This window comes from Homarus americanus, unplaced genomic scaffold (assembly GCF_018991925.1).
Source record: "Homarus americanus isolate GMGI-L3 unplaced genomic scaffold, GMGI_Hamer_2.0 scaffold57511, whole genome shotgun sequence".
NCBI lineage: Eukaryota > Metazoa > Arthropoda > Malacostraca > Decapoda > Nephropidae > Homarus > Homarus americanus.
In genome coordinates, this window is record NW_024753206.1 from 40,010 (window position 1) to 54,896 (window position 14,887).

Below are 14,887 nucleotides of genomic sequence, written 5' to 3' on the forward strand. Positions count from 1 at the left end.
GTCTTAATGCAAAAGTACTCCATGATCTTGAAGCGCCTGCGATCATATTTACTGTACTGTTACTGACAAAGCCAATTGACATAATGGCCACCCAAACTAGAGGAGGCTATGATAAGGGAAGGAGTGAATAATATGCTATAAAAAACAAGAGAACCATCAAGATTAAATAAATAAACAGCCAACAAAGAGATGGGTGTGACACAGGATTATGTAATTTATTGATAAAAAATGAAGATGCAATACATGACACAGAAAGAAATATAAACGTTATTGTAACACGGGTGAATCGGAGACATATTTTGAGGTGTTCTGATGGACGAGGAACAACATAAAACAAGGAATTTTTTACGGCAGGTAAAAGCGAATGACGAACAACGAACAATGGCACAGTATGTCACACTAGATTTAAGACACTCTGCACCACAACCTTCATTTATCATATATGTCAAAAGAATTTGTGTATTTTTTATATTAACAAGGTAATTAGCGGTGCAAGGTAATCACAAGGTATAACATGACCACTTATGCCCATGAAAACAAGATAGGAACTCAGAGGCATTAAACAGACCCAATCAGAATAAGTCATATTTAAGGGTGCTGCAAATGGTAGGAATTCTGACAAATAACGGCATTACTGTATATTCAAGAAGGCAACATCTTGCTGCCTACTGGTACTGAGTATTCTTCCTCTCCATCCTCATAAAAATTGTAACAAGTCACAACCATGCTAATAATAATTCACATGAAATGTAGCCTTGAAGACAGAGTGAGCATCAAGTAGTTTACAGGTAATTGTCTTTCTTAGTTTTCACCACAGTAGTTGTAGTCTAGTGAATGAAATGACTTTGTTTACATATTTAAAGGCCTTAACTTGATGAAGCACAAAATGACATGTAACCAATTTCATCATTACACAGCTCACCTCAGTCTTGTGACTTGCTGGGAGGGTTTGGCGCGCGCACGCACGCACGTACGCACGCACGCACGCACACACAAAATGATTTTCAAGGATCCAAAAAGGATCCTGACTGCAATTTTTGTGTCCTGAAGATGTCCCAGCTGAAAATTTTTAGCGCCTCAAAAATAAGTACGGGAGGAAACCATATTACTGTACCTGGTGAAAACCTGCGATGTTTGGCCGGGCCACACTGGATAACACCCTTTTATAATCTATTCCAGGGCTGGGATTGAACCCAAGACACATGTGCATTACCACTGTTGAAATATCATAGGAAAAGAAAAAACCCTCATTAACTACAGCACTGTACTGAGTGAGTTAAGTGAGGCTTTCTGTCATGTGTGGAGCAAAACTTCACTTTAACCATTGAAGAAACTTAAGTCTGAGAAAAAAAAAATTCAGGTAGTCCAATACAAAACGGATGTGAACCAGGTGTTAACGTGGTGAAAAGAGATGTTGAGAAGGTACGGTATATCAAAAGACAAGTGCCACAACTCACACACACAGTTTGCCCGCAAAGGACTTGACCTTTGACCACTAAATCAATGACTTTATATGTATACCCACTGGAAAGTCTCAATAAGAATTTGTTAAAAGAATAATATGTAAAGCTAAAGTTATTGACCAGAAATCAAATGTCAGCATACAGTAGTCTGAGAGTTTACTGACAAACCAAGTGGCAGTAAAGTAGAGATACGAGACTTAAAAGTGAGCAATGTAACGAGATATACTGAAAGTATTCTGATCATTAATAAACTGAATTATTCCATGCACACCTCACTCGGAAGCTGCTTTTTACACACAATTAACCAAAGCCTCAGAGAATCATAATATAATACAGATATGGTATTTTATCACCTGCCTATAATTAGTCTTAAATATAACTTTTATCTGGTTTATTTTCTGAACAGTTTATATATTAAAGGAGGGAACATTAAGAAACATAAATAATACCAATAGGTGTGATACATACCTCATGAACAAAGCCTGAACACAGAAGCAACAAGAAGGGCCATACTCCACCATTAGTACGTAAGCTATACTGATGCCGGCAGTAATTGGGAATTATTGCATATATAAGAATTAAATAAAATAAATTCTGTAATACTAAAAATTAACATTCTAGAACACTATATCATGCAGATGTAGCAGTAGATAGATACAATGGTTATAGACCAACATGCTTCTTACCTTACAAGACTTCATCATTTCAGGCTCCTCTAGTTTGCTTGGCCCAGACATGCACATTAATCTTCAAGCTACATATGCCTATGACAATTCACTCAAAACTGCCAACAGCCGCTCAATAAGGTGCTGTGAGGATGTAGTCATGGTACAGTGCAACAAGTCTTCATTAACCCAACATAATTTAATATTTTACTAACTTCCTTTTCATAAAGTTACTATCACCAAAAAAGTATAAAAAATAATAATCAATCAACTATCACTGTCTACAATACTGGCACAATAATTTCAACTTGTGCCATGCCAGGTATTTTTCGGTCATCAAAATGCTGGTTCATTACAAGGTAACATCCACATTACTTTGTTTATGACCACATGTTATCAGTAACCCCAGGCTGAGAAACCACACACTTAATACTGTACTGACGAGTCTTGGAATTACGGTACATGTCAGAATCAGGAGAATTCAGTGGACTCATGTACAGCCCGTCCCAAAACAAACATATCTGATCCCAAATAAAATTATATAAACAAATAAATAAATTAAAACAAGAGGGCAAATTAATCCCCAGATGCAGAACTAGTACTGGAGAAAAGTGTTCACACAAAAACCATGAATTAGGTTTTGTTAGGTGAGGGGAGGTTAGGTGAGGGGGAGGTTAGGTGAGGGACAGGTTAGTTTAGGGGGAGGTTAGGTGAGGGAGAGGTTAGTTGAGGGAGAGGTTAGTTGAGGGACAGGTTAGTTGAGGGACAGGTTAGTTGAGGGACAGGTTAGGTGAGGGACAGGTTAGTTGAGGGAGAGGTTAGTTGAGGGACAGGTTAGTTGAGGGACAGGTTAGGTGAGGGACAGGTTAGTTGAGGGGGAGGTTAGGTGAGGGACAGGTTAGTTGTGGGAGAGGTTAGTTGAGGGGTGGGTTAAGTCAGGTTCCACAACTAGGTCTGAGTCCAAGCATTAGTTAGTCTCTAGGTAAGGGCAAGGTTCATCAAACTTACCGGTACCCTTTAATTTAATTTTCTATTGTTTCTATAAGCCATTATAAGCACTCCAGTGATATGTTAGTTGTAGTCAAATTAATTATAAGCTTTTAAACAATATTATTGTAATTTCAGTGTTAAAAATATATATATATATGATATAAAGTTTGTAAAGAGTGCTTGTAATGTTAAAAAGTAAGAAAATTATGTGCTTACTGTATTTCGGTGGAAAGTGAGTCGGAGAGAGAGAGGGGGGGTGTGAGGGGGTCTGTAGGAGGCTGGAGCCCCCCCTCTGCTTCCGCCATCTCTACCGGGGGGCAGATTATGTGGCTGCGCCTGACAAGACAAGCAACACACACCTCACTAGTGGCACGTCACACTCACCACACCTCCACACCACTGCTTCTAGGTACTGTATACTGTACACCACACACACTTCTCCCTACATCAAGGCTCTAAGTAACAACCTCATACAACATCGTCTACCAAGTGGATACAATGTTAACAAAGGTCACCATTTTACACAGAGTAGCAGTGTAATGATAAGAGGGTTTTATAAATAACGCTACTGTGCTCAATATCATAACAGAAATTGCCGCATAAAGCAACTACAGTAAATATTAATAACTGACCAACCTGTCCGGGCCTTACTGGACAAGGGTTTAAAAGAAAAACTCCGAATGTTCCATCTTCCACTGTAAAAAGTATATAAAAGTTCTCTCTCTCTCTCTCTCTCAAAATAAAAAAAGTGAATTGAAGAAAATCTTATCTAGACTACGACTTATCTTGTTTAAAAATATTAACACCAATATTTCTTGGCAAGCATAACACATCAAATCGCTCCCACTAATAACAAAATGCTAGCTAATATCTATAATACAGTACACATTAACCCACTGGATGTTTTATATAAATATGCTCATCATGCGGGGGATTAAACATAAATGAAACTTCTGCTTCCACTAAAAGCAAGAGTTACAATGTAGAGTCACCCACAAAAGTCCAGATGCCTCTCCTCCTGAACCACAAACCCAAGATTCAGACTTGTGAACCCCAAGCATTTATGGACAGAATAATGTATGTGTCTAATGCCTCAGGTTCACGAGTCTGACTGTCGGGGCTCAAGGTTCAGTAGGAGAGGTGACAGGACTTTTGTGGGCAACTGTACAGTGTACCTTTTCATCACAGAGCACATTACTACCCCACAGTCTGGCCTCTAAATAGAAATACAACTTTTCCACAACAAAACTCAAGAGAATAAATTATACACCATCAGCCCAAATGTGTTGTGACAGCTTCTGGCTCTTCCTCCATAACATGTTATACAGAGATAATATTGACTCACCTCCCACACAAAATCCCCTCCCAGCACTCTCTCACATCACCCTGTGTTTAGTGGCCCAGTTTTCTTGTACAGGAGGTCCCTGACTTACGAACGAACGCCGATACAAACAAGGTTAAACTCAAAATTTACAGCATTTTATTTACCTGAAGACTTATTTCATATTTTCATTTACTGTATTTTGTCCTATTTTTATTTATATTTTTTCTTAAATTAAGTGATTTTAAATGTATATCAGGACATAGGCTATGATATAGTGGGATTTTAAACAATGTTTTGCAAGTACGGTATGCATATAGCATGTGTTACGACTTACGTACAAATCTGACTTGAGAACATTCTCAGGAATGGAACCGGTTTGTTACCCGGGGACCCCCTGTACTTGCTATGATATAATTTATACTGTAAAAACTCAGTTACAGTTACAGTACTGTGCTTCATGTAATGCACTTTACTTACGCAAGCCCATTTGGATAACAACATTTTACCCACAGACAAAGTATCGGCTTTAACATCCAAAGTTGCAGCTATAAACACTGCAGAAACAGAACATAAAAGTTTCACTATGAGTAAGAATACTTCTTTGTAAATTTCCCACAATAGAACAATATTTCTTGTTTTTAGTTCCATGAAGGAGTTACAGTACAGTACTTTGATTTATTACTAAAATCACAAACAAGGACAAGTTATCATCTTCTGTAATAATAAAGAAGGAACTTGATGCACATCTGGAGAAAGTCAATAGAGGCCATCAAGTAAGATCAATGGCAGCTCACACCAGGATCACTAGATGCAGCCTTATGCAAAAATTACACATAAAAGGTGGAATAAGGTACTGAGAGAGTTGGGTCACAGATACCAGTGCTAAGGTTAGCTTCCCAGCCCTAACCTTAAAGGGGCTAGAAATATGTAAATACTGGTAACCCAACAATCATTACAAACCAGAGATAAAGGTAACTGTATATTCTTACCTTAATAACTCCAGAAACTATGACAAACTTAACTACCTCTTACAGTTTCATAAGACACTTAGCTTATCTGGAGAGATGAAAGCTGGAATGATAATACTGTACATGCTCCCCACTGAGATCAGCTAGAGACTGAGGGATTGAAAAAAAAAATCAAAATGCTGGCCCATCAGTTGCAGTGTGTTATTCTACATTGGTTGACAAAGCTTCCACAATACCTCTTTCTCCACATGGGGAACCTTTGCCTCCAATCTCCTTTAGATGGGTGATACTTACAACAGGACTGGATGCCCAACTGTAAGATCAATCCCCTGCTGTACAAGGACTTGCGTCTACTCTCCCAGACCCAAGTCTGGTCAGTGCTATTACAAGAGCCATTTAAAGGAGGTTGTCAGGTAAGAAAGAAGCTATCTTTTGTGCTGTTCCCCATAATTTGTTGGATGTCAACCCCAGGTGCAAAGAGTTAGCTCAGGGCAGGTCCCTGACACTGATCAGTACACAAGACGGCAGAATAAAAGCCTGATCAACCCCCACCTTACTACAAGGGTTGAGATCCTAATGCTTATTAGATATGAAACCCTCAACTAAATCATTCATCCTGTTACCACCAATACTCAGAAATCAAATGAAAAACATAGTAAACAATACAAGGGTTTGTCCAATATTAAAAATACTTGATGCTTAGAGTAAAGAGTACAGTACAGTACAGTACAGTACAGTACAGTACAGTACAGTACAGTACAGTACAGTACAGTGCAGTGCAGTATATGCTATCTTAGTTAATTTGTTCTACATCAAACAAGTTTCCCTGATGTGTTAAATATAAATTATCTGTCAATGTAATGGTCAACCTTGTCTTCTCTGTATCAACTTGGTAAACACAATCAACTCCTCTATGAAGCGAACTGTACACTCGTCAGGAAGCCATCACTACAGCCACACAAGTTAACTTCAGTACAAAATTAATCATACTGAAAAAGAAATTACTAATAAATATGAACTAATAAAAAATCCATCTCCTATATGTAACTGGATTTGTTTTAGGTAATAAAAATTGGCCTCATCCAGTAATGTGGAAGCCTTAGGAACATTTATAGAGGTATGGCAAAGGACAACATCCAGTGATTAACTTGAGGTCATGTAGTAAGTGAAACTATTAGATGAAAATAATGTTGAAATGACTAACCTAAGTTCAAAGATATACAGGAACATGTCATTACAAAGCACTACCAGACTGCACTCTCTACACCATGAGTATTAAAAGTAGGAAGCTAAATGTTGATTTATTTTTTTTCCCTTTGAACTACTGAGTAAATTAATTCTTAAACATGCCATTTCCTCTTTGCATATTCACATTAGCTCTAAAAATATACAAACTAAAATCATGCCATAATTTCAATACAGCTGCTAGAAATTTTGACCAACTTATATACAATTTGTTTAACAGACATCCAGAATGTTTTATTTAGTTAATCTGGATATATCTGTCATGCAAACACTCCTTGCTAGAGAGTGTAAGACTATAAAATGCAAGAAAAACACGTTGCATTTATCTGAGATCCATCCAGAAGTACAGCAACACCCTTGAACACTAATGCTGGTGAGGTACTGTAACTAGAAAGAATCAGATTTACAATAAGGAGGATCATGAAGTTGTTCTTGATCTTGGCCTTTATAATGGGGCCGCAGAAGGCTTACAAGAGTAAACAAACGCATACTGTACCGATGGATCACAGAAAATAAAACATGCATCTGAGGACAGACTCCAGCGGTCTGTTGCCTTTACATGCATATTACATGCTGAATTATTTCATGAAATTTTTGAGATGTCTCTTCTTCACTGCATCAAGGTAGTGTGTCATGAATTTGGTTTTCAAATTTAAAATATTACTAATAAAATGTATAAATATTACCTGAATAAGTAGAAACAAGTGTAGAGAGAGAGTGGCCCTAACAACACACCCACTACACATTACTACAAGCCAATAATGGTATGGTACACCTCCTCTGCTTCTTCCAGAAATACAAGCATACACTTAGGCTGAAAATATATATACAGTATACTGTATGTATGTAGTGTGTATGTATGTATGTATGTATGTATGTATGTATGTATGTATGTATGTATGTATGTATGTATGCATGTATGTATGTATGTATGTATGTATGTATGTATATATGTATGCATGCATGTATGTATGTACCTTGTACTGTATGTATGTATGCAGGCATCCTGTGGCGTAATGGTCTGCATACTCGCCTCCCAAGCGAGCAGACCCGGGTTCGATCCTCGGGCAGGGTGAAACTATGGGCAAGTTTCTTATTGCCATTTGCCTCTGTCTACCCAGCAGTAATTGGGGACCTGGATGTTAATCGATTTGCGGATCGTGTTCCGGGGTAATGGTTAGCCAGTGCAGTTGACGAGTTGTCCGGTCTTCTTGGACTATTCCTTGACACTGGGTCATGCAACTCGTCAACTCAGGGTGTGGTTGTTGTGTTGGTGACAGCTTCTACACCTTAAACAAATTCACGCCTGGGTGACCCTTGTGCCGGCCATCCTCATTACATGAGGTTCAACCATTATGTATGTATGTATGTGTATCATAAAGGACTTGGATATATTTCCGATTGGTGTCATAGTACAGTATAACAATAGTTTAAAAGGTTGCTTGCTGTAGTCGAGACTGAACACAACAGTTGATGAAAAATGCCAAGATTATGTACACAAAACATCAAACTATAAATGCAATGTAGTCCATATAATGTTAACAGAATTACCCAATACAGTACAGTACAGTACAGTACAGTACAGTACAGTACAGTACAGTATACAGTAGTACAGTATAGTATAGTTCAGTACAGTACAGTACAGTATAGTACAGTACAGTACAGTATAGTATAGTACAGTATAGTATAGTATACAGTAGTACAGTATAGTATAGTTCAGTACAGTACAGTACAGTACAGTACAGTACAGTACAGTACAGTACAGTACAGTACAGTACAGTACAGTATAGTATACAGTAGTACAGTATAGTATAGTTCAGTACAGTACAGTACAGTACAGTACAGTACAGTACAGTACAGTACAGTACAGTACAGTACAGTACAGTATAGTATAGTATAGTATAGTATAGCATAGCATAATATAGTACAGTACAGTACAGTACAGTACAGTACAGTACAGTACAGTACAGTACAGTACAGTACAGTACAGCACAGTGTAGTATAGCACAGTACAGTGCAGCACAGCACAGCACAGTACAGTACAGTACAGCACAGTACAGTGCAGTACAGCACAGTACAGTGCAGTACAGCACAGTACAGCACAGTACATTGCAGTACAGCAAAGCACTGCACAGTACAGTACAGCACAGTACAGCACAGCACAGTACAGTACAGTACAGTACAGTACAGTACAGTACAGTACAGTACAGTGCAGCACAGTACAGTGCAGTGCAGTGCAGTGCAGTGCAGTGCAGTGCAGTGCAGTACAGTACAGTACAGTACAGCACAGCACAGTACAGTACAGCACAGTACAGCACAATACATTGCAGCACAGTACAGTACAGTACAGTACAGCACAGTACAGTACAGCACAGCACAGTACAGTACAGCACAGTACAGTGCATCAACACACACCAATCAAGAACCCCATCCTAGTACTATGTTGACACGCACGCACGCACGCACGCACGCACGCACGCACGCACACACACACACACACACACACTGCACCTGGACAAGACTTGATAATTAATATACTGTACTGTACTACTCTAACCAAATTAATCAACCAAATAACTACTGTACTTATGATTATTAATTACAGGAAACTTTACCATTAATTTTCCCATTCTTGTCAATGTTTTCTTTAAGTGTTAATAGTTTTGATAAATTGATTACACCAGTTACAAGATCCACACTGACTGACACTCTTAAGGTACTGAACTGTTAATCTGATTACATGTTAACAACAAATTTGTCATTGGCCAAAGAGAGCCCGATGTCTTGGAAGTACTTGTATATAGTACTAAACTAATCCTCAAGTGAAGTAAATGAGTAAATCCTAATATTTAAGTGAAGTATATGAGTAAATCCTAATATTTAAGTGAAGTAAATCATAATATTGTTACGTGAAAGAAGTCATGATAATTATGTGAAGTAACTCCTAATAGTTAAATAAATCATGATAGCTAAGTGAAGTAAATCCTAATATAATGTACTCAAGTTAAGTAGACCCTGGATGCTGTACAACTCCAACCAAGAAAGACAATGGTTGGAGGATGACAACTTGTTTACCCTGCACACCTCAACTCACTCTTGGTAAGTACAGTATTCATCACTGCCTAAACTTAAACTACTTCCATGCAACAAATACATATACTTGTATACTGTATACATATATTTACACACACACACACACATATATATATATATATATATATATATATATATATATATATATATATATATATATATATATATATATATATATATATATATATATATATATATATATATATATATATATATATATATATAGCATAAATTAATTAGTAAATATATCAAAGCACATCAGGATACTCACCATAGGAAGATTGAAGAGGAAAAAAAACGTATTTTCTAACTAATACAAAATAACACAGAATAGTACAATTAAAGTGATCTCATTATTCCTTGTTTTCCATATTATAAACACTGCAATAATAGGTACTGTACTTTATATGGACACTATAGTGTTTCACTGTGTGGTTGTCACTGATGGTTGTGTTTACAGAACCTGCTGGGTGATACTGTGGTCTCTTGGCTGTAGGACTACGGACTTGCCTAACTCTTTCCAATGTACCGAATATTTTTTCCTGTGTTAGCTCCCTTAAAAGATGATCACCGTGGAATTAACTATTTTTACCATCCTAATCAAAGTTATCAACCCGTCGGAAAATTTTAAATCACATAAAATCAGTCGACAAGTAAGACTGAATATTGTACTTCGTGTCTCGAGTTACACTGGACTGGACTGATAAATTTACTTATGCTACAATAACAATGGAGAGAGAGATTTTCACTTGTGGGGTAAACCTAACCATGATCAATCAAAAATAGTATTAATTACAGTAAACCTTAATATCACAATTATGTACCATTTGTTATATGGACTATAACACACAGGCAAAAACTGAGAACAAATGATATGAATAATCCAGACTGTTTGTGCACTGATTTTCATGATTTTTTAATTTAGCAACAGTTCAGAATAAGAATATTAATGCATGGTGATAACCTTCGATAAAAATTCAAATACTAGGGATGGTGGTAGAGGCATAACTGGCCTTTATACAAGACATTCATTCTGTGATAATTCTTGTACTGTATCAACATTCTGAAAGTGCAGCAGCTATAAGACTAATTACATTATAAATCAAAACTTAAATGACTTCAACTAACAAATAAAAGAACTTTACCAAACTCAGACAAACATTAACAGTGTATCGTTAAAAATGACCCTCTACAGTACGGGGGAAGGGGGACGACGGGGACAGAACTACAGGAAACCTACCATACATATTTCCCCTTATCTCAAACAAGAGCTGGGACCCGGGGAGACGTGTTGTGATACTGAACCTCCTAAAGTCACTACACTACACACCTAGCTCTACACTACCTTGTGATGGTCTTATAAAACTGATTCGAGCTTTGTCTAGGTAATAGGAATGGATATTGAACCTTTTCCTATGATCTATGGTTTATATAGTTGATACATGTAAGAGTAGGTGATACATGTAAGAGTAGGTGATACATGTAAGAGTAGGTGATACATGTAAGAGTAGGTGATACGTGTAAGAGTAGGTGATACATGTAAGAGTAGGTGATACATGTAAGAGTAGGTGATACATGTATGAGTGTGATAGTAAGTGAGGTGATACATGTAAGAGTAGGTGATACATGTAAGAGTAGGTGATACATGTAAGAGTAGGTGATACATGCAAGAGTAGGTGATACATGTATGAGTGAGTGATACGTGTAAGATGAGGTGATACATGTAAGAGTAGGTGATACATGTAAGAGTAGGTGATACATGTAAGAGTAGGTGATACATGTAAGAGTAGGTGACACATGTAAGAGTAGGTGATACATGTAAGAGTAGGTGACACATGTAAGAGTAGGTGACACATGTAAGAGTAGGTGACACATGTAAGAGTAGGTGATACATGTAAGAGTAGGTGATACATGTAAGAGTAGGTGATACATGTAAGAGTAGGTGATACATGTAAGAGTAGGTGATACATGTAAGAGTAGGTGATACATGTAAGAGTAGGTGATACGTGTAAGAGTAGGTGTAAGAGTAGGTGATACATGTAAGAGTAGGTGATACATGTAAGAGTAGGTGATACATGTAAGAGTAGGTGATACATGTAAGAGTAGGTGATACATGTAAGAGTAGGTGATACATGTAAGAGTAGGTGATACGTAAGAGTAGGTGTGTAAGAGTAGGTGATACATGTAAGAGTAGGTGATACATGTAAGAGTAGGTGATACATGTAAGAGTAGGTGATACATGTAAGAGTAGGTGATACATGTAAGAGTAGGTGATACGTGTAAGAGTAGGTGATACATGTAAGAGTAGGTGATACATGTAAGAGTAGGTGATACATGTAAGAGTAGGTGATACATGTAAGAGTAGGTGATACATGTAAGAGTAGGTGATACATGTAAGAGTAGGTGATACATGTAAGAGTAGGTGACACATGTAAGAGTAGGTGACACATGTAAGAGTAGGTGATACATGTAAGAGTAGGTGATACATGTAAGAGTAGGTGATACGTGTAAGAGTAGGTGATACATGTAAGAGCAGCTGATACATGTAAGATTGGTTGATACTGTATGAGTGATTGATACATGTAAGAGCAAGTGATACATGTATGAGTGGTTGATACATGTATGGGCAGCTGATCCATGAAAGATTGACTGATACATATAAAAGCAGCTGATACATGCAAGATCAACTAATACATCTACAATCATGAAACAAATAAACTGATACATGTAAATGTTGGTCCATAACCTAACCTACTACTGTACTATAATTAAAACAAATAAATATCCTCATTAAAATCTTCATTAACTCAAGTCTTTTAAATAACTACCTGTACTGTATAATAACTACCTGTACTGTATAATAACTACCTGTACTGTATAATAACTACCTGTACTGTATAATAACTACCTGTACTGTATAATACCTGTACTGTATAATAACTACCTGTACTGTACAGTAATACCTCGGTTTACGCGTTTCCACATCTACGCGGTCCCCGCCAGAACCGGAATGCCCAATTTACGCGGTGCATCTACTCATATACGCGGGTGAAGTATAATTTTTTTATTTAGCTCATAAAATTCATACAAATTACCTGGCCAGAATATAATTTACATTGCTGGAATTCTTACAATATGATGATCATTTTAAATATAAACATCATGGATTTTGCATTAGACATACAAATTTTAGATCTAATGTAAGAATTTTGTTTACACAGAGCAAATGTGTTATCTTTTGTGCAATATATATGACGTGTATATTCAAAATATTCCTGGTCTTGCAAGGAATCCAGCAATGTCAATTATATTATCCTAACTTTAGTCGTAGGTATTAGTTATTACTATACCGTAAAATCTGGTGTTTTCACCCAAACATTTCTCAGAGAGGGAGAAGCCAGTGAGCATGGGAAGAAGGGGGGGAGTTGAGTCCATTATTTGAATGGACATTAACCTGGCGACTGTATTTCTCTTAAACATTAATTGTGTGTGCATACCATCATAAAATTAAGATGTTATTTTTACTACAACATAGGTATTGTGTCGGAAAAAGTGGAGTTGGGGGGTCGGGCCAGTCTCTATCTCAATTAATCCCATATGTTCTGTTATTCCATTTACGCGTTTCTCGTTTTACGCGGACCTCCGCATGTTCAATTGACCGCGTAAATCGGGGTATTACTGTATAATATAACTACCTGTACTGTATAATTACTTTAAACTACAGGTACAGGATATCTTACAAATACTCCAGAGTACAACACATGACCAGGTACTGTACTAATGATACATAAATACTGTACCATACTAATGATACATAAATACTGTACTGTACTAATGATACATAAATACTGTACCATACTAATGATACATAAATACTGTACTGTACTAATGATACATAAATACTGTACTGTACTAATGATACATAAATACTGTACTGTACTAATGATACATAAATACTGTACTGTACTAATGATACAAAAATACTGTACCAGAGGTTAACGTCTTTACGGGGATTCTTGCAGGATACAGGTAATCAATGCACAGTGCTAAGGAGATTGATAGCTGATACACGTATGAGTGGATGATACATGTATGAGTGGATGATACATGTATGAGTGGATGATACATGTATGAGTGGCTGATACATGTGAGTGGCTGATACATGTATGAGTGGCTGATACATGTAAGTGGATGATACATGTTATGAGTGGCTGATATATGTATGAGTGGCTGATACATGTAAGTGGCTGATACATGTTATGAGTGGCTGATACATGTTATGAGTGGCTGATACATGTTATGAGTGGCTGATACATGTAAGTGGGTGATACATGTAAGTGGGTGATACATGTAAGTGGGTGATACATACGAGGATAGGAGGGGAAACAAACTACACAACAATCCATGCTTTGTATTGTATCACACAGACAATATGGCAACTACTATCATGGTCACCAGCCCCCAGGAACACAACTTCAGGTGGCTCTCCTCCAACAATCTTAATGACTAATATTAAAATTGATAAAAAAAACTATAAAAATCTATAGTCAATTTTGTAAAGACCTTGTGTGACAATGGCAACACGTTCAGTCAACTAGTTCTTAGCTGACACAGAGAGGTATTAACACTTGGAAAATTTGAATATACCTGTATAAAAATTTATCTTAGTAACAATTTCATCAGTGGAATAGTTTATTAGTTAATTATTTTATGTGGTAATGAATTGTATAAAGTCTTTAGGGGAGGTTTTGACTTTATATTAATGTAGTTGATGATGAAATTTTTTTCTACTTATGTCAACAAGGTCTTAACTACCTCAAACAGAACTACAACAATTTAACTCCGTCCCAGCTGCCACCTAGTTCAAGCTGGATTTAGAAACCTGTTTTTTTCTCCAATAATAAGAATTGATTAATACTCAAAACACAAAATATGTAAAATTGCTATTTCAAGCTTTTGGGAATCACAGTTTCTTCAACCAAACTTGAACAACACCCAAAGTGACCTTACATGGGGGGCAGTGAGCCATCTTTTAGAACTGTCCAATTCTGAAGTTTGGAATCTGCAGTATGAATCTCTTAAAAATCTACCCAAGACAGTATTCCTTTATGATGTAAACACGATTAGTTTACTGTATGT

General features: G+C 36.9%; 1 protein-coding gene and 1 long non-coding RNA gene across 2 annotated transcripts in view; one reads left to right on the top strand and one right to left on the bottom strand.

Annotated features, from left to right (window-relative positions):
- Positions 1–14,887, bottom strand: part of LOC121855299 (nucleosome-remodeling factor subunit BPTF-like) — a 50,969-nt gene that overhangs the window by 11,819 nt on the left and 24,263 nt on the right. Inside the window, exon 7 of the mRNA XM_042350178.1 lies at positions 3,335–3,454. Coding sequence (XP_042206112.1) covers positions 3,335–3,454 — 120 coding nt within the window. The remainder of the gene's footprint in view (positions 1–3,334; positions 3,455–14,887) is intronic.
- Positions 11,651–12,024, top strand: LOC121855300. Its single transcript, XR_006086768.1, has 3 exons — positions 11,651–11,766; positions 11,798–11,892; positions 11,924–12,024. It is a non-coding gene; the product is annotated as an uncharacterized LOC121855300 (long non-coding RNA).